Here is an 18,770-nt window from a genome sequence, read left to right as displayed (position 1 = left end):
GCCGGGGGCCCACCCTCCGGGTAAATTTGGTTCTTTACTTTCTCACTCAGAGTCCTAATCTAAGTACCAATGTCTACTAATAGCTGCCATATACATCTTTAACTCTAGAAATTTCCCAGTTTCCCTGGTAATAGTTATTAACAAAACCTTTATGAAACTATGTTATCAAATCTATCCCCTCCATTAAGAGCCCAGTGTTGGCCACAATTAAATCTGACTATGTCCCCCGGTGGGTACTGCCTTTCAGCCCAGCCCTCATCCTCATGCCAGCTTAGCCTCATCTCTTGCTACTCCTTGACGAGGTTCTTCAGGTGCCTAAGTGTACGTCCTAGTTACTTTTCTGTTGTTGTTGAGACAAAATACCTGACACCCAGAATTAAGGAAGGAAAGGTTTATTTAGCTCACAGTTTGTGGAGATTTCAGTCCATACTCAGCTGGCTCCAAGGCAGGGTAGCACAAGGCAGAAAGCAGCCTCTTTCTCCCCCTTACATTGTATGCAAACTGCCTGCCCTAGGGCGTGTGTAGCACTCACACCCATAATCCCAGAATTGGACCATGAATCAATCACAAGCTGTAGAAGCCTGCCCCATGACTGCATGAGGCTCTGGAGGGGGACACCCAGATACAAACCATAACAGTGTACATTTTAATACTTACCTCAGCAGTTTTTCTAATCCTGTCTGGAATATCATTCTGACTCCCAATCCTGCCACATCACCTCCTTTGAGACGCAAATAAACACTCTCCTCTCTTGATCTAATGAGTCTTTTATGAGCCAATCATCAACACTTATAAAATGTTCTGCATATTATCTTGCAATACCTATATTGTGAATATTAATAACACTTTCTTAAACAAATTGCAGTGGCAATACCACAGAGCAACCATAATCTGTTGTGAGTCTTGGGCATGAGCCACTTCTGACACTGTTTAATTATCTGTTAATTGTAAATTTTGCCTACCTCCCAAGGTTGGTCTGAGGATTAAATACCTAATGTATCTAGTATGATGACTGGTACATAGTAGATGATTGCTAGATGGGAACCATTCTGCTTTGTAATCTTCACAAGGGGCAGGAACTTTATTTTGTATTGTTTCATACTACAACTCTTTGAGTACCAACTCAGAACTATGTACACAGAGGATGGACCATGGCAGATATGGGATCCACAACTTGATGAAAAATTCTAATACTTATGAAAAAATCCTATTTGCAGATTTAGTTAAGTATGTTTGCTAGGTTTTTGGTAGAAATACAAACTTGATCTATTAAAAGGAATTTCTTATGAATATTAATCAGTTGGTCAGGTTGGGAATTCCAGAGCTGAGAATGTTGTTTGGTATCCCTGTATTTAATTAACCATTTTGGCAAACTAGTTATTTTTTTGTTTTCTGGTTTTACTGGAAGGTGGTGGTGATGTTGTAAGAAAAAAAAATCCAGAATCTATAATCTTCATCTTCCTAATCTTAGTATTACTCACCACCAAATAGTTTTTCTAGATGAGTAGCTTAATCCTGGAAAGTGTCTTTACCAAGGATTTAAATCTTTACCCCATTTTTACATGTAATATCAAGACAACAAAACATTAAATGACAATAAGAACTGATGAAACACTCAAGGTATTAGAGGTTATATTTTTTTCAATAATATTTGCACCCCCCTTCTATTACTCAGAACACAGGCCATCATCTACAAGATAAATGAAAACTAGTCATAGATGAAATATTTACAAAGCAATTAAGCAATATAAAAATCATTCTTAAGTTAGTAAGTCTTCTAAATATGCTAACAGAAAACACATCCTTGCAAGTAACAAGGACCATCATGCAAGCAACAAAACACACAATCTTTAATGATCTCTTAAGCAACATTAAGTAAAATTAATCACACATATTAACAGAACCTTTTCAACTATTCTTAGAGTCTGAATTACATTTGGATTCCCATATTATCATTATTAAGCAACATAACCAAAAGAGATCCACTGAGGAATATTTGAGCAGTGGTTGAACACTGAACAGAAAATTAACTACATACAAAATCATGAATTAAATGGACAGTAATACTTCCAGAATTTGTAACCAGGTAATTCACCATTTAATTACTGTCACCCTTTTAAACTGGATTAATATAAGGTTTTCTTTTCATTGTTTCAAAATGTTTTCACAATTTATTTGTTTTAAAGAAAGTACTTTTCAAGTAAAATCAGTTGTAGTGGTTACCAAACATGTGCACAAATGCATTTATATGCATGCATTCTTTAAAAAATATTACACTAGGAAAATTTCTTTACTTCTTTTGTGATCATGTCTAGTAATATTGCTTTTTTACTTATTTTCAAAAACTTGCTATTGGAAATAATTTGGTCTGCTTCTCTTTAACTTTTTGTCCCTGAAAGAAATATCATTTTGCAATTATCTTTTTTGGGCCCTGTATATATTGGCTTACTTAAAAACTTCCTGAGCAGGGTGTGTGTGTGTGCATGTGTGTGCATGTGTGTATTTCTGAGAAGATTTACACTAGTCTTTAAATCTACCACATTGGATACATGGTAGCCACTAGTCATCTGAAATGTGCTTAGTTCAAATCCTAATGTGCTACTGGTATTTAAATATTAGCACAAAAATTAAAACATCTTATTAGTAATGATTATATGCTACATGCTAATATTTTATTTATGTGGGGATAAATTAATCATATTGAATTACTTTTACTTGTTTCTTTTCACTTTTCTTCTTTGAGTAGCTTTGGTAATTTATGGTTTTTGAGGAAATTGATTCATTTTATTTTAGCTGTTAAATTAATATGTACAGAGTTGTGGTGCATTTTTTTTGCATTTTTATTATAGTTTCACTGACTATGGGGTTTATAGTAATATCCATCTTTCTTGTCTGATATTGGTAATTTTCATTATTGAACTTTTTAAAGAACCAACTTCTGTTTTTATTGATTTTTTTCCATTGCTTTTCTATTTTCTTTTCTTTTCTTTTTCTTTCTTTCTTTCTTTGTTTTTTTGAGACAGAGTCTCCAAGCTGGCCTTGATCTCCCCATGTACCCTAGGCTGGCCTCAAACTCACCACAATCCTCCTGCCTCAGCCTCCCAAATGCTGGAATTGTAGGCATGCACCACCATGGCTGGCCCTACTTTTCAATGACACTGATCTCTGCTCTTTATTATTTCCTTCATTCTGCTTGCTTTGGTTTTAATTTGTTCCTATTTTTCTTGTCTCTTCAGCTTAGCTCATCAATTTGAGACACGTATTCTTCTCTAAATATTAAAGCATTTAATGCTCTAAAATTTGTATGTGTTTACCAAAATATTTTGTTACACATGTGGCTTGTACTTATGGTTTGGATGATATATTTCTGTTTACTGCTGCCCCAAGAAGTGTAAAATACTAGCAAAGTGTTTGCTTTTCAACATATTAATAAAATTTTAATAGCCTATGGGATCAGTGAATAAAGAATCTCAGGCACTCAGAAAGCAGCCAACAGCCTTGGGTGGTTTGAGTTTCTCTAGTTCCAATTATGGAAAAACTTAGGATGGCTCTTAAAGTGAAAAATATGTCCTCTGAAACTGCACTTGAGAGCTGTGGTTCTTCAGAGTTCCCTGTCTACTAACAAAATAATTAGGCTTTCTTTTAAGAAGATCAGACAGCGGCCATATAATAGGAGTTATGGAGCAGAAAGACAAAGGCTGCTCCCTCGCCTTCTCTGACTTCTCACTCTCTGGCTTGACCCAGTGCCTGAAATTTGTCCCAAAGACGCTCCCATTCTTGGTCCCCTGGCCTGGAAGTAGGGCTTTACTTTCTTCACCCTGCTCTGCCCTTCCCACCACTGTGCAAGTAGTAACAGGCCCGGGGGCGGGGGAGGGGGGAGTACTGTGATCTCACCCCTGTGTTACGGCCAGGGCTCCCATGGACAGAGAGGTTTCTCCTCTCAGAGGTGCAGGCAGCACCATGGCTGCCACCACTTTCACCGTCTCCACTGCCATGGGGATTGCCATGGGCTAGGACAGAGATAGGTGACACACAGGCAATAATCAAAACCAGGACATTTCCCTCTCTTTCTGACCTTTACAGATCCTCTTTCCTGTTGCTTAGACATGAAAGAGCAATTTTTCTGGAGCTGTTGCTGTCTGGGTCTATACATACACGAAGGTGCCAATCTGAAGACTGGCTGTGGTTCAGGAGTACAGCGCTTCATAATTCCCTTTTTTTTTTTTTCTTTCGGTACTGGGAATCGAACTCAGGACCTTGTGCTTGCCAGGCAGGCACTTACGCCACTTAGCTATACCTGCAGCCCATGCGTGGTACAGCGCTTGCTGATTTGGTGAAGTGTGGCGTTGTGATCTCTTGCCCTAATCCGCCTGCCAGCCTCCACACATCGGCTCACACGCATTCCTCCGGGTGTTCAGTTACACTAGTGGGGGCAGTGTGAGGAGCATTCGTTCCACTTTGCCTGGAACTGGAGGCAGTAAAAAAGAAAAAAAAGTGCTTAATCTCACTCAAACGCCTGACGCTGGAGTATGGGATGGGAAGGAGATGGTGGATACAGGTAATTTGGAGCACAGGGCTGGCCATGGAATCGAAGGTTTGCCTCCCTCTCCTGAGGACTGATGGCTACAGTCATTTGTCAAGGGAATTATGCAGCCACGTAACTTGGAAATTCTTGGAGTTTCGCACATTTATATGTGATCATAAATCTAAGGCAAAGTCTATAGTTTAAAAAAGATGTATATGGGCTAAGGCTGATCAGGTAGGAGTCAGAGTGGATTTAAACAAAACACCAGGAAGAAAATCCTGTCATTCTCAGTAAAGGACGATATGTCTGTGTATCTTTTCCTGAGGAGAAGAATCTGTCTCCTTCTGGACAGAATTCAAGAGATATATTTTTATCCTAACATTATCTACCTCAGCAGGATTCAAAGTTGGGGGTGAAAGGGGAGTCTTGTTCTGCTACCTTGTTCTGCATTATAAATGTTTCTGGAACTGTTTCTGGAACTGTCAGACTATTTGGCCTGTCAGACCAAATTTCAGACTAAGGGCTTTTTTTGTCATTATTCTAAAGACTATGATTCTACTTCCCATAGAAAATTTTTGGTTGTAACTGTAAATTTTTTGTTTTGTTTGCTTTGGTTTTGGTTTGGTTTTTAAGACAAAGTCTTGCTATGTCATTCAGGTTAGGCTTAAACTCAGTGTATAACCCAGGCTTGCCTCAAACTCACAGTGATCCTCTTGTCTCAGCCACCTGAGTGCTGGGATTACAGGTGTGCACCACTATGCCCAGCTTGTAGATTCAATTTTAAAGAAGGAATGTCATCTTTAAAAATAATTAATACCTTGAAGACTTTAAGCCTATGATCTCAAAAACACTATTCTTGATTCTCGCCTTGGATCCAAAAAGGTTGGGTTTCAAATAGTAATGTACATAGCAAGGCTAGCCTAAACTATACAGCAAGACCCTGTGTCATAAAAAATAAAAATAAATAAAAGTTTTTGTGGGATGTGGAAAATTGGAGTGTTTATATCTTGCTTGGAAATGTAAAACAATACAGCTATATGGAGAATGATTTAGTGATTCTTTAAAAAGTTAATACCTACATTTATACCAAAAATAAGTAAAACCAGGCACTCAAATACTTGTATGCCAATGTTGTTTCTACAGCATTATTCAAAAAAGCCAAAACGTGGAAACTGTATCCATGGACAGATGAATAGATAAACAAAATTCAGTACAGGTTGAGCAGACCTAATCCAAAAATCTGAAATCAAAAATGCTCCAAAACCCAAAATTTTTTGAGTGCTGACATCTCCCAAGTGGAAAATTCCTTCCTTGACCTTGTGTGATAGTTTGACAGTCAAAATGTTAACCACAGTAAAAATAATGTCTAAAATTACTTTTGGCTATGTGTATAAGGTATATCTGAAATGCACACTAATTTCTGTAGTAGGACTTGAGTTCTATGCCCAAGACATGTCCTTATGCATATGCAAAGATTCTGAACTCCTAAGAAAATCTGAAAGTCAAAAACATTTCCGATCCCAAACATTTCAGCAAGGGATTACAATGGATTATCATCCATTATTCATTTATTCATTGTTGTTCTTTATTATTCAAAAAGAAATGAGGTTCTGATATACGCTACAGTATGAGCAAATGTTAAACACGTTATATGCCAAGTGAAATAATCCAGACACAAAAAGACAAATGCATATGATTCCACTTATACGCGGTATCTAAAATAAACAAATTCATACAGAGAGAAGGTAGATTATAGATTATATGTGGAGATAATTATGGGGATTGCTACTTAATGGGTACACGGTTTATGTTTTGAGTAATGAGAATTTTTTGGAAACACATAGTGATGATGGTTGCAGAGACTGAAAATACCATTAATGCCACTAAAGAGGACACTTACAAACAGTTAAAATGGCAGCAACATGTTCTATGTTATACACATTTTAGCACAATAAAAATTTTTAAAATTCTGATATGAACCAGTTTAATGATAGGAAACCTTACTAACCCTTACAGAAGGCAAATTTTAATAAGACTTTCAGCTTTCCTACTCATATATCTACTGATAGCACAATCATACCTAGCTCAGTAAGCAGAAATAGGACAAAAGTAAGTATTCAGTGGGTTGGTCTGAAGCAGGAGACCAGTAGATTTATGGGAGTCAAGTGAGAGGTGAGACTTTTCAGTGTGTTGTTCTCTGAAGGGTCACTCCTCTGAGCAGGCTACTGCCACATACCTACAAACACAGGAGCCAGGCCCAGGAGGTTTCCTCGGCCCATACAGTCCTAAATCCTTTGAAAACCAGCAGTGTAGCTGAAAGACAGATGCTGAGGGGAAGACACTCCCCGCAAACATCCCTCTAGCATTTCTACCTCTTTTCTGTCCTTAACCACTTTGTTCCCAGCTGCAGGTATGATGCTGATTGTGGCCACAGACAGATCTTTACCTGGCTTAAATCTACCTCTTCTCTCTTCTGAAGGCCTTCCTTCTCATTAGAAAGAGTCTGAGTGTGATTTGGGAATCTACATGCGTTTTGGGAGTTAAAGCCTTTTCTGTATGATTATGTTTTCACCACCGACAATAGAAAATTTTTTTTCCTCTGGATACGCCAATGGGATTGTTTAGTATATAGCCAAAGGCAAAATAAGCTCTCCAGGGACGGATATTACCAACATTAGAAACACTCATAAAAATTCTGTGTTTCCAGAATTTTCCTCTTTAGTCTAAATTGCTACGGTTTGAGATAATTTTTAATGGAAGGCAGAAAATAGCTTTTCTGTTAAATTAAACATCCAAATTACTCTGATATGTTTATTGCTATCATAATAATTGTGCTACTTCTCCTTTAAAAGCAGCACACACTTTCATACAGTATTGCATTTCTCTCCCAAATCTTCTTTTCAGACGTGTGATCGGAACTTATTATTCTAATTTTTCAGTATAGACCTTGAGACCAGAGAGGATAAGTGCTGTGTCTGAATCAGAGGGGACTTGGCATAATGACCACAGGCTCCCAATACCCTTTCCAGAGCATTCTTCTCTTATGAGTAGAACAAATTGCAGGGCCGTGTGCATAGGGAAAGGACTGGACTGTACATTACATATTAAATATTATTGGCTTCTTGAACTACTAACATTCCTGTCCTTTGAAAAGCTTGTATTAAAGCTAACTTGGATCCAACAGTTTTCTGCTACAGGTTAAGGTTATGCTGATCCTGGTAGCATAATAAGTAATAAATTAGTTGAATCCCCTTGCAAGATGGAATTCACAATTTTTTTTTAATTTTAAAAAGTTGGCAAATTTGAAATTGACTTCAGACTCCTTAATAATTTTCTTTCTTTTTTATTTTCTTTTAAAAAGCATATTGTTATCTTAGAATCAGCTCAGTTTGGAAGATGATTGATCCTATCATTTAAAATTTCTTGGGGCTTGGTGACTGGTTGATAATGACACCTAGTATGGAAGATAGACATTAAAAGGTTATGACTAAAGTCCTAAGTGAAGCCAAAAGATCACTTTATTTCAGACTTCATTTTCTTAGATCCATATGCAGGGAGGAATTACGGCCTCAGGATCCCATGGCACAGTAGGATAAGCTCCACAACAGATGTGAAGCTCTGATCTGTTCTCTCCTCATATTACAGATGAAAACCTAAAGTCCAGAGGACTTAACTAGCTGGTCAGTAGCCTTAGGACTGGACAATAGGATGTTTAGAAAATAGAACCACAAGCGCCTTCTAAGAGGGATGGATCCTGTTAAATGTAAAACTGGTTCCCATCTGATCTCCTGAGTAGATTCAGATATGTAAATTTGAGCAGATAGTAGGTAATCAAAAAATACATTGAATGCTTAATTTTTTTAAAATTACAGTTAAAAGACACGTTGCCAATAATAATGTCGTGTGTTCAAAGCAGGAAGGGCATATTTGGGTATTTTAAGGGGATTAATGGATATGTCTTTTACTGTAATAAATCTTTTAATTTAAACATTCACCATATTTTTTGAACACTCATCATTAAGCAAACATTTACAGCAATTTCTGTCAAATAAAAACATTGTAGTGTGTTCTCATCCACCTTATTCAGTGGATCTCGTCCTATGCAACTGCTGGCTCTTTCTCAAAGTCAAAATGACCATATGTAAATGTTTTGGATCCATTCAAGATATCCAGGCAGTCACAACAGTGCAAGTAAAGACACTCCTGAAAGAAGTCTTCCAACACTGTCTCAGACAGTGGCAAGAACAGTGGGATGAGTGTGTTGAAACTGAGAGGGAGTCCTTTGAGTGGGATTAATGACCATGCGTCTACTACTGTAGTGAATTTTTAAATTCACTTTTAATTCATCTTTTTAATTCATTCATTTCCCCTCCTAAGAGAGTGTGCCTCTTGGAGTTGTCTCAGGGAGAGTAGAATGAAGGAAAAGGCAGGTAGCCTGAGGAGACCGAACTGCTGGCACTCAGAGTCATCAGCAGAGCAGAAAATGCTGCCTGCCATAGATCAACAGTGGGAACTGGGGAAGGGATGTTGTTTCAAATCTAGCTTCAGCAACAGTTGGCAGGTTGCATATAAAGGAGTTAAGGATACAAGGGCCACAAAACAGCATACCTCCCATAATGGGCAGGCATAGGGAGGAAGTACTGTTTCCATGGTTCATGGAACTGAGGATTCAAGATGAGTTTATAGTTACGCAGATTTTTGTGTAAAAGGAAAAGCTTACATTATTAGTCAAATGATTCTAGTTTGTGACACAATTTGAGCTAAACACAGGTCATTTGATTCCTGGGTCAATCCCTCTTTACATAGTCATGATTAGTCAATACATAGTCCTCACAAGGATAAGGGATGGCTACCAACCAAGATAGCTCAGAGCCCAGACACCAGAGCAAGGAGCTGTCACATGGGAATTAATTCTGGATTCTAATGGTCTCTTTCTTCCGTTCTAATTCTTTCTTCATTTTCTTAATCTCATTTATGCATTATAGTGGATCCTTGACTTATGAACTCAATTCATTCACAAGGGCTGGTTGTAACTGGGTTGTAAGTCAAGACTACTTTTCCCGTAAGAAATAATGAAAATACCCATAATATGTTCTGAACCTCCCAAACACCCCTTAACTAATCTTTTCATAATTAGAAAAAAGGTTTGTATAATGTGCATAATTTACCAGAAACACCAATAATTTTCCTTGTATTCACCAAAAGTTATATAATGTTCCTAATTTATCAGAAACAATTTCATACTGCATACTCACCACTCAAGTTGACATCTTTGGCTTGCAGGAAGGGAGAATGAAATGGAAGGTGGTTATTGTTTGGAAGCGGAGTCCCCTTCCATGAGAACATCAGGAACCTGGCTTTCTGGTGTCCTTTCTCTCCTTGGGAGAGTCTGTGGCCCACCAAGACCTGCTTCTGGCTCATTAGGGCTCAAGATTTTCAGAACTAAAAACTGGTTTAATGTTGTCTGTTCCTGTCTTTTCTTTAACACTGCTCTGTAGTATGACATGCCATTGTCATTAAACAAGTGAATGCAATGATTGGCTTTTTCTCTCTCTGGGTGGGACTTTTCCACAAATGTTTGTAGCTTGGTCCATTTTTTTCAGGATTTCATTTATTTCAGAAAAAAAAACTTTGCTGCATTGATTGTTGATGTTCCCCCATCCTCTGCAGAAAGCTCCTCAGCTGCCATTCTCTTTTTCTCAGGCAGAGCTGCTAAAGTTCCTCTATAGACAATTCCTCTGAGTGTTCCTCCACCAGTTCCTCAACATCACCACTATCTACCTGCAAGTCTGTAGTTCTGCTATAGGGACAATGTCATCAACCACAGGGTCAACTGAGGGCTCAGGATCCTCTACACAGCCTTCAAAGTCTCTCTCCTGTGTAATTCTGGGCCATACTTTCTTCCAGGTAAAACTCAGTACCCTTAGAAAGACATTGGCCTTGGATTTCTCAATTAACCCCTCACAGGAAAGCATGATATTATGTTCCTCCCAGAACTCTTTAATGGTTAGATCTGTATCTGAGACAACCTGGGAGCACTTCAGGATCAATTCCTTGGTGTATAGCTTCTTAAAGTTAGCCATAACCTGCTGGTCCATAGGCTGCAGTAGAGAAGTTGTATGAGGTGGGAGGAACTCCACTGAGAGCCATGGGGATTCTTCAGCCAATTCTCCTTCCAAATCTTGTGGATGAGTAGGAGCACTTTCCATGAAGAGCAGAGCCTTGAATAGTAAGCCTTTGTCCTTGAGATACTTAACAGTAGGAAAGAAAGCCTCCCTGATCTACTCAAGGAAAAGTGCTCTTATGCTCTTATTAACCAGGCTTTTGCCTTAGATCTCCACATGACCCCTAGCCTATTCTTCATGACCTTATGTTTCCTGAACATTCCAGGGGTCTCAGAGTGATAAACCAAGAGAGGATTTATCTTGAGGTCACCTCTCACATTGGCACATAGCAATAAACTTAGCTTATCCTTCATAGCCTTGTGGCCTGGCATCTTCTTCTCTTCTGGGGTAATGTATGTTGTGGGCACTTTTTCCAGAAAAGGCCCATTTCATTACAGCTGAAAACTTGATGAGAGCAAAAGCCATTTCTCTATGTCATCATTTCAAAGTAGGGTATGTAATTTTCAATAGCCCTTTTGGCAGCATAACTGGCTGCTTCACCATGCCTCATTATACTATGAATCCCAGTTCTCACTTTAACATTATGACACCATCCCTTACTGGCATGAAATGTTTCACCATTATCATTTGTTGATGGCTTATCTTTTACAAGGTCACCAATTATAGCCCCAGCTTTTTCACAAATTATAGACCCAGATAGGCTATATAACCAGCCATGTGCTTTTTGTTCATCCACACTAATAATATCCTTTCTACCACATCAAACACCATTAATTGTAACTTACTAATTTAAGTAACACCTTTAGCAACACTAGCTTCCTTATACAAATCTTTTCTCTTGAGGATTGTTGAGATGGTGGTGGGTTTTGACATGTTGTACATATTAGCAAGGTCAGTCCCATGAATTCCACTCTTATATTTCTCTACAATTTTTTTCTTCTTTTCAGTTGTGATTACTTTCTTTACCTTCCCTCCCTTCCTTAACTTCTTTTTTAGCTTTCTGAGGGCCATGTTGATAGCAGTAATCATAGCGATTATATAAAGCACTGACTAAAATCACATCTACAAACAGATGCATCTGAGTTCAGATTGACACTTACATATGCTTACTTACACTTTTCTGGCATTAGGAGTCTTTGTTTACAACCGCACAAGTGGCCAGCATTTGGTTCATAACTCAAGATGTTGGTCATAAATGAAACCTAAAATTCCAGTAGTAACCCAAGCTTTTCATATGGGAGGCCAGTAGTAACTTGAGGGTCCACTGTACTTTTATTACTGCCCAATCAGAAAACTAAGGTCTATATATTACTCTGTCTCTGAGTTTAGAAAACAACTAAATGTTTAGATCTAAAATGTCCCCCAAAAGACTCATGTATGCCAGCCCAGTCTCTAGTGCAGCAGTACTCAGAAGTGGCGCTATAGGAAGTGATTAGATCATCAGGACTCTGACCTCATCAATAGATTACTTCCCTGATAGATTTATGATCTGATATCACTAGGTGGTGAAAACTTTAGGAGGTGGGGTTGAGGGGGAAGGAAGTGGGTCACTGAGAGCCTACACTGGAAGGGTACATATTATCCCTGCTCTTCCTCTCACCCTGCTTTTCAGCCACCATCAGATGAGCAGTCTGCTCCACAAGCTCTGTGACCATAGCATTTCGCGTTACCATAGACCCATCCTCAGAGACAGGGCCAAGAGACCATGGACTGATACTTCAGAAGCAGTGATCCAAACTAAACCTCTCCTCCTTTAAATTGGTATAAGGGGTATTTTGTGAAAGCAACCGAAAGCTAACACATAGTTCCACAGGGTTTAAAAAGAAAGCCTTGAAATTATTCTTAGGAGAAGGTATCAGTAACAACCGAAGGTTGGGCTCTGTTGTGACACGGCAGTGTAATGCATGGAATGGAAAGATAGGGATATTTTTGTTCACGGATGCAACCATGAAAAAATAATTACTTATTTCTCCACAGTGAACATATTATCATTCCATATTTTCTTTCACATAGGGAAGGTCTTTTTTTTTAATCTCATTACTTTTCTTCTACACTGATGCTTGCCCATCATAACAGCAGTGATTTTCCTTTATCTGCCACCATATTAAAATGACCATATGGGGCTGGGGATTTAGCTCAGCGGCAAAAGCGCCTGCCTGGCAAGCGCAAGGTTGTGAGTTCGGTTCCCGGTACCGGAGAAAAACCAAAAAATAAAATAAAATAAAATGACCATAGCCAGTGACATTAGAGGAATCAAGAAGAAACCTAAGACAGAGAGCTGGTTCTTCCTTTTTAACGTGCATTTGCTTCATATTTTTTATCTTACCTTGAGCTTGACCAAAAGAAGTTCATGGTCATGAAGCAGTTTTTTGGCTTCATCTTGAGTGCTGCCAATTTCTAGAAGATTGGGCTGTGATTCAGCCAGCTGAAACTGGACCCATTTGCCACACTGACAATAAAAATGAAATGAAATGCACTTTTAGTTCCTCTTGTTCCTTCCTCTTTAATTTTTTTCTTTTTAATTTTATTTTTTAACTTCCAGTTATACCATGAACATTTTTTCTTTCCATAGAGCTGGGCCTTACTTAAGCTGGAACATAACAAGTCTACTATAAATCCTTGCCCTGCTTGCTTTATTCTTATGATAAATTCTTCTCTCTGGCATATTGGATTTGACTTTTTAAAATTCCTAAATAAGGAACATGTACAGTGGATTGTGTATTATTGAATACTACAAAGTTAAATAATAAAAACTGTAACTCCATAAAAATAGTGAAATTCCAGAAGGGCAAAGTAGTATCCAGACTTCACCTTGGATCAGACAGGGTTTCTATCTTTCCACTCTGAAGAGCTTAGAGTGTATTTTATTTTTTTTAAGAAATAAAAGAAGGAAAACATATTAACAAACAGACATCCATTTACAAAATAGCATAAGAACAATACAAACAAAACAGAGTTACAGACAAAGTTGTAGGAAATTAACAATTGTTGTTATATTACTTATTGATAGGAAATTAACAATTGTTATATCACTTATTGATATCTTCTTACAATTGATATCTTGATATCTTCAAAGTGGTTTCTCAAGAAAACAAACAGAGACATACAAGAGTGAATAAAAACTAGGAGGTATGATAGACATTGTTGGAGTGTATTTTCTTTGGACAAGGCAATAAGGTAAACGGGCTGGGGAGGAGGCAATAAGGGAACATTCTTACAAACAAAATTCAGTTAAAATAAGAGTTTCCAGTATAACTTAAAAGTTATTTTCTTAGGTTCAGTGTACCTTTGATTTTTTTTCATAAATGAGAAGAATATTATTCTTCATCCTGCTCTAAGAATGTTTCGTGTTTGAGGGAAAAGTTAACTTTTTTTAAACAATAAATTTGCCCCTCTCCCCTCACTGTTGAAATGAGTAGTGGCTCAGAGCACCGTTAAACCATTTGCAAAAGATCAGTTCTCACTGCTGCTGCCTCAGATTTTTCATCTCCATTCACCTCCTTTGAAATGATTAGGGGGCAAGGGAGTCAGCAGAGGTCCTATTTATTTGGGGGACAGATCTCAACAGCACTGACAAGTTGTCCTCAGTAGAAACATTTTTGCTTTCTGTGTTCTGCGCTTCCACAGTGAATGGTTTTGTTCAATGTCCAGTTCTGAGTTGCTGTTACACATTTTCACAATGCCCTAAAATTTGCAGCAATTACATGAAGCAGGCCTTATTGTTGTTGCTTTAATAAAAGGCCAGAGAAGCCAGCCAGGTAAGCCTGCTGGGGTCCTAAAAGAAGCTGGCTGCTGAAAAGCAGCTTGTTTGCCAGGTTTCCTTTCATTAAACACTACATGCTTTAGGTGGTAAATTGCATAAAGCCCAAGTGTAATGCTTCAGCGGTTTTCATGGGGAATGAAAACACAGATTTCTTCTTCAACCTAGTGATGTGTGGTCATCTTTGCAAATGAGCAAATGGCTGGACATAAAACACGGACTTAAGCCCCAAGTGCCTTCAGCATTGTGTTGTTACAAACAAATTTGACACACGCTGTTTACAACGTTCAGTGGCAGGGTCTTCATTCCCCACGAATGGCTGAAGGATTTAGGCAGTGCCCTTACCACATCCAAACCACGGCTGCATGGGCACAGGCCAGAGCCTCTCCCTAGGTGTTCCCTGTGCTCTTCGTGCTCAAAACAGTGCCACCCTCTGACCTGCCTGCTCTGACCCCATCACTTCAACTGTCAAGAATCACAAGTGTTGCACAGCCCCCGAGCATTTCCACATTTCCACTAGCAGTCACAACCCTCTAATCACACATTCCTTGCTTTTAAAGACTACATTGAAAATTTGCTATCAAACTGCTGTAAGTGCTTTCTGGCTAACTAAAAAGGAAAGAGAAAATTCCAGGAACTGGCTAAAACTTAGTAGAAGCTCCTCTTAGTTGCCGATTTAAGAACGGTCTTAAGAAGAACACTTACCTTTATCTTGCGTGTGCTATGTCCTGCTGACTGAGTGCAGTATTCCTTTTAGTTATCAACACATCCAAGAAGCCCGCAACCACAGAGGAAAAAGGAAAGTTGTTAACTTACCTTTATGACAGCTATCACGATTTTAGAGTCTCCAGCCTGCACAGCTACTGAGCAGACAGTGGTGGTGGAAAACTCTGCACCAGGACTTCCTTGGACAGACATGGTCTTTTAGAAGGAGAGCTTTACCTGGAGCAGCCTCTGCACCAAAGCGAGTCTGCTCGCTGGTCATTTCAGAAGACAACCACCAGGGTTACTTGGATTCATTCAGGCAGAGAGCTCTGCTAGCACTGATTACTCTGCCAAAAGGAAAGAACAGGAGGTTAAAAATAGACAACCTCATTGAGTTTATCATGAGAGAGAGAGGAGAGCGAACAAAGAGCCACACCCCTAGTATGGTAACACTGAAAGGCTGTTATTTTTGCCGTTATCTGAAAGGAGACCAGCTTCGAGCCCTTTGCCTATCAGCTGATGATTGATAGCTAATGGAAAAAAAAACTACATCCTGACAACCCAAATTAGTTTTGCCATTGAAACTAAACAGTTGTAGCTACGGACTTTGAAACCAGAAAGTCATTGACCTGAACATTAAACTTTTCAAGGTTTTTTTTCTAATCTCCCTCATGCTAAGAAAATCACCAAAAATGTACTTTTTAAAAAGTTCTGGTATTTGTTTGAGGGCAAAGTCACTAAGTTGCTTGAAAAATTTTTTTAGATTAATCTGCTTTTCAAAAACTTACCGCCCTTTGCCAAATGACATTTATGTGGAACGGCCACATCTTTTCAATGCCGCAAATGTCTTAGGGACATTTTTAAAATATTTCAGCCAGCACTTATCAATAGATACCTATCAATTCAGGATTTCTTTGTGACTGTCATGCTGCCTTGAATAGCATTTTCAAATCAATCTTCACAATCACTAGGAAGCAAAATATTTTGCTGTGACTTTCTAATTGCAGCAAAAACCGTATTTGACTTGATAAAGGTTAAAAACTATATATATATATATTTTGCAATAGCTTTTTAAAGGGTAGTACTGTACCTCAGGCTACTTCAGGTTGGTTTTTATTCCCCACTTCCACTCCCTGAGCAAATTATAACTGGCTTCAGTTCAGAGCCCAAGATCGGCAAATTAAGCCTATTGCTAGAAACTCCCATGTGTCACAAGTTGTCTGTGGTATTAAGCAGCAGCTGTTGGATTCCCTGTCAAAGAACAGCTGAAAATAACACCGAAGTTCAGGTCAGAGGTCGGATGCAAACACACCACAGGCACTACTTCCAGAGCTGCTGGGACCACTGGAAATCTCTAGGACAAAGCCAGAATGCAGGATGTAGCCATAAACAGAGTTAAAAGGGTCTACTCAGCCCTTAGCTCAACTGAAAAGCATGTTCAGGTTCAGGTTTAGGGCTGATGTTTAGAACTCGGAATCAGCCCCATTACTTTATTTTGCTGAGGTTCATGATAATATTCTTGAGTGTGCATATGTGTGGGTGGGTACATATCTTGGGTGTTGAACAATTATTTTTGTTTCCAAGAGCATGTCATAGCCAGTCTGCCAGTCTGCAGTTGTGTAGACACAACCTTCACCTTCTGCTCCCAGCACCTGCCTGCTGCTCCAGTGAGATGGAAACCGCTCCTGCATCCCAGTTCTTCCGCCGAGTGAATTTTACCTGATGCCCAGAGGGCAGCAGTTGCCAAGGCATTCTGCAGCATAGAAAATCTTACGAATCATTCGTTTCATGGCAGCGCTGAGAACTTGCCGAGAGCCAGCTACCTCGGAATACCAAAGGGAGCTCCTCCACTAGAGCAAATATATGGTTGGTGCAAAAAGACCAAAACAAACTGATTGCATCCAATTTTTAGCTGATTAACCTCAAGAAAAAGCAGGAGTTGACACTTGTGTCACAGAATATCCACACCCGAAACTAAAATGCCCAAGGAGTATTGCTCAACTCATTATGTGCTTTGCCAACCAGGACAGCAAACAGTGGTCTGCACTTAGCATACCCAGTGACTTTCACCCTAAGTTAATCCTTATTGCTTAGAAACTATGGACACAGATTGCACAAAGGCCCTCAGGAGGGGGAAGGGATGTTTTGGCAACCAGTTACAAAGACCACAGGCTAAGTAAAGAGTGGCCCTATCCACAAAGCCCGGCTCAAGGAGGAGGATTGTGTAACGGCTGCAGAGGACAGCATGACACTTCTGAACTGACAGGCCCAGAGAGAGGGGAACAGAGAAGAGAAACCGAGGGGAGAGCATGTGGCTGAAAGTCTGGTTAATTCCAAGGTTTGAGGGCAAAGGAAACTGGAAATATTTAAGAATTTGTTAAAAGATTAATCCAGCTATTCAGCAGCAGAGGTAGTGCCCTTTGTGTGTACATATGACCTTTATTTCTGCTAATTAGATGGAGTAGGTCCAGGGTGTTGCATAAAGAAAATGTTTTCTACTTTGGTGGACATAAGCAGTAAAACAAGTTGTGTGTATGAATTTAAGTGGCTTCTAACGCTTTTTTTAAATTCAAATTCTTGGCTTTAAAACCTGCAACAGATCCAAGTCATTTTCCCTCCTCTTCTGTTGCTTTTCCCTCCCATTATGGCTCCTGCTTCACTTTTTAGTCCTCTCCTCCCCAGAAACTGTTGCTCAGATCTCTCCATATATTTTTCTTCATTTAGAATAATATTTAACAACAAATTGAGTTACTGACCCCAGTAAACCATTAGGAAAATAGCTAGTTTAGAATGTATTGTACTAAGGAAATTGGTACAGCATATTTAAATGGAATTTTAAAATGTGAAAATAGTAAAGGGTTTTTGAGTTACTTTATCCTCTGCCATCACACACACATACACACACACACACACACACACACACACACCCCAAAACAAAACAAACTTCTTAGAGGTATTCCCATACCTTTGAAGTTTAGAGAGGATCTCACACAGGTTATTATGTCTTCTCTGTTTATCCCTTTGGGAAATGCTTGTTTTTAGACAAAGTGAATTTCAGCAAAATATCCTCCATGGGGAATTACAAAGCTATGACTAAGTTCTGTAGAGTTTAAAGCCCCTCATTTTTTAATGAAATAGAGAGAGCTACTAATTTGAAGACTTTTTCGTGTGATCACTTTTCAGCTTCATCCAGAGCATGCCATTAAAATACCTCTTTGCTGAAGTGTATGCAGAGGCTGCTCCTGTTTCCACATAGAATTTATATTAACCAATACTACTGTTGGTTAAGCTGTGTTTCACTTTATAAAGACACATTAGGTAGACCTGATATAAATAACTCAGAATGAGTTTCTTCATTAAAAATTTAAGGCAAAGCTTTCCCTGCTATTATCCCTAGCAGTAGTAATAATAGCGACCATTTAGTGATTGATGATTATATGCCAGGAACTGGGATACATGCTTTACTTTTCATTGCACAGAATTCACATAATCAGGTTGGAGCAACTTATTTTCCTGATTTTGTAAATGAGATACATACATGCACCTACACATTCACACACAGTGATTAATTGATTCCAGCCATGTCTGGCCCCACTTTTCCGTCTGGGCTGAAAGCTATTCACGGGCTGGATCTTCTATACCTGCCCAGTTACAT

At 38.9% G+C, this 18,770-nt stretch overlaps 1 protein-coding gene across 1 annotated transcript in view; it reads right to left on the bottom strand.

The window, feature by feature from the left end:
* The window catches only part of Ccdc141 (coiled-coil domain containing 141), a 182,604-nt gene extending 167,001 nt beyond the window's left edge, over positions 1–15,603 (bottom strand). Inside the window, exons 1-2 of the mRNA XM_013512594.1 lie at positions 15,227–15,603; positions 12,977–13,099 (exon numbers count right to left, since the gene is read on the bottom strand). Of these exons, the coding sequence (XP_013368048.1) occupies positions 12,977–13,099; positions 15,227–15,328 (225 nt within the window). The 5' untranslated portion in view covers positions 15,329–15,603. The remainder of the gene's footprint in view (positions 1–12,976; positions 13,100–15,226) is intronic.
* Positions 15,604–18,770: the final 3,167 nt, after the last annotated feature.

The sequence above is a fragment of the Chinchilla lanigera genome, unplaced genomic scaffold (genome assembly GCF_000276665.1).
Source record: "Chinchilla lanigera isolate Chin_1 unplaced genomic scaffold, ChiLan1.0 scaffold00002, whole genome shotgun sequence".
NCBI lineage: Eukaryota > Metazoa > Chordata > Mammalia > Rodentia > Chinchillidae > Chinchilla > Chinchilla lanigera.
This window is presented reverse-complemented; position numbering and strand designations above follow the sequence as displayed.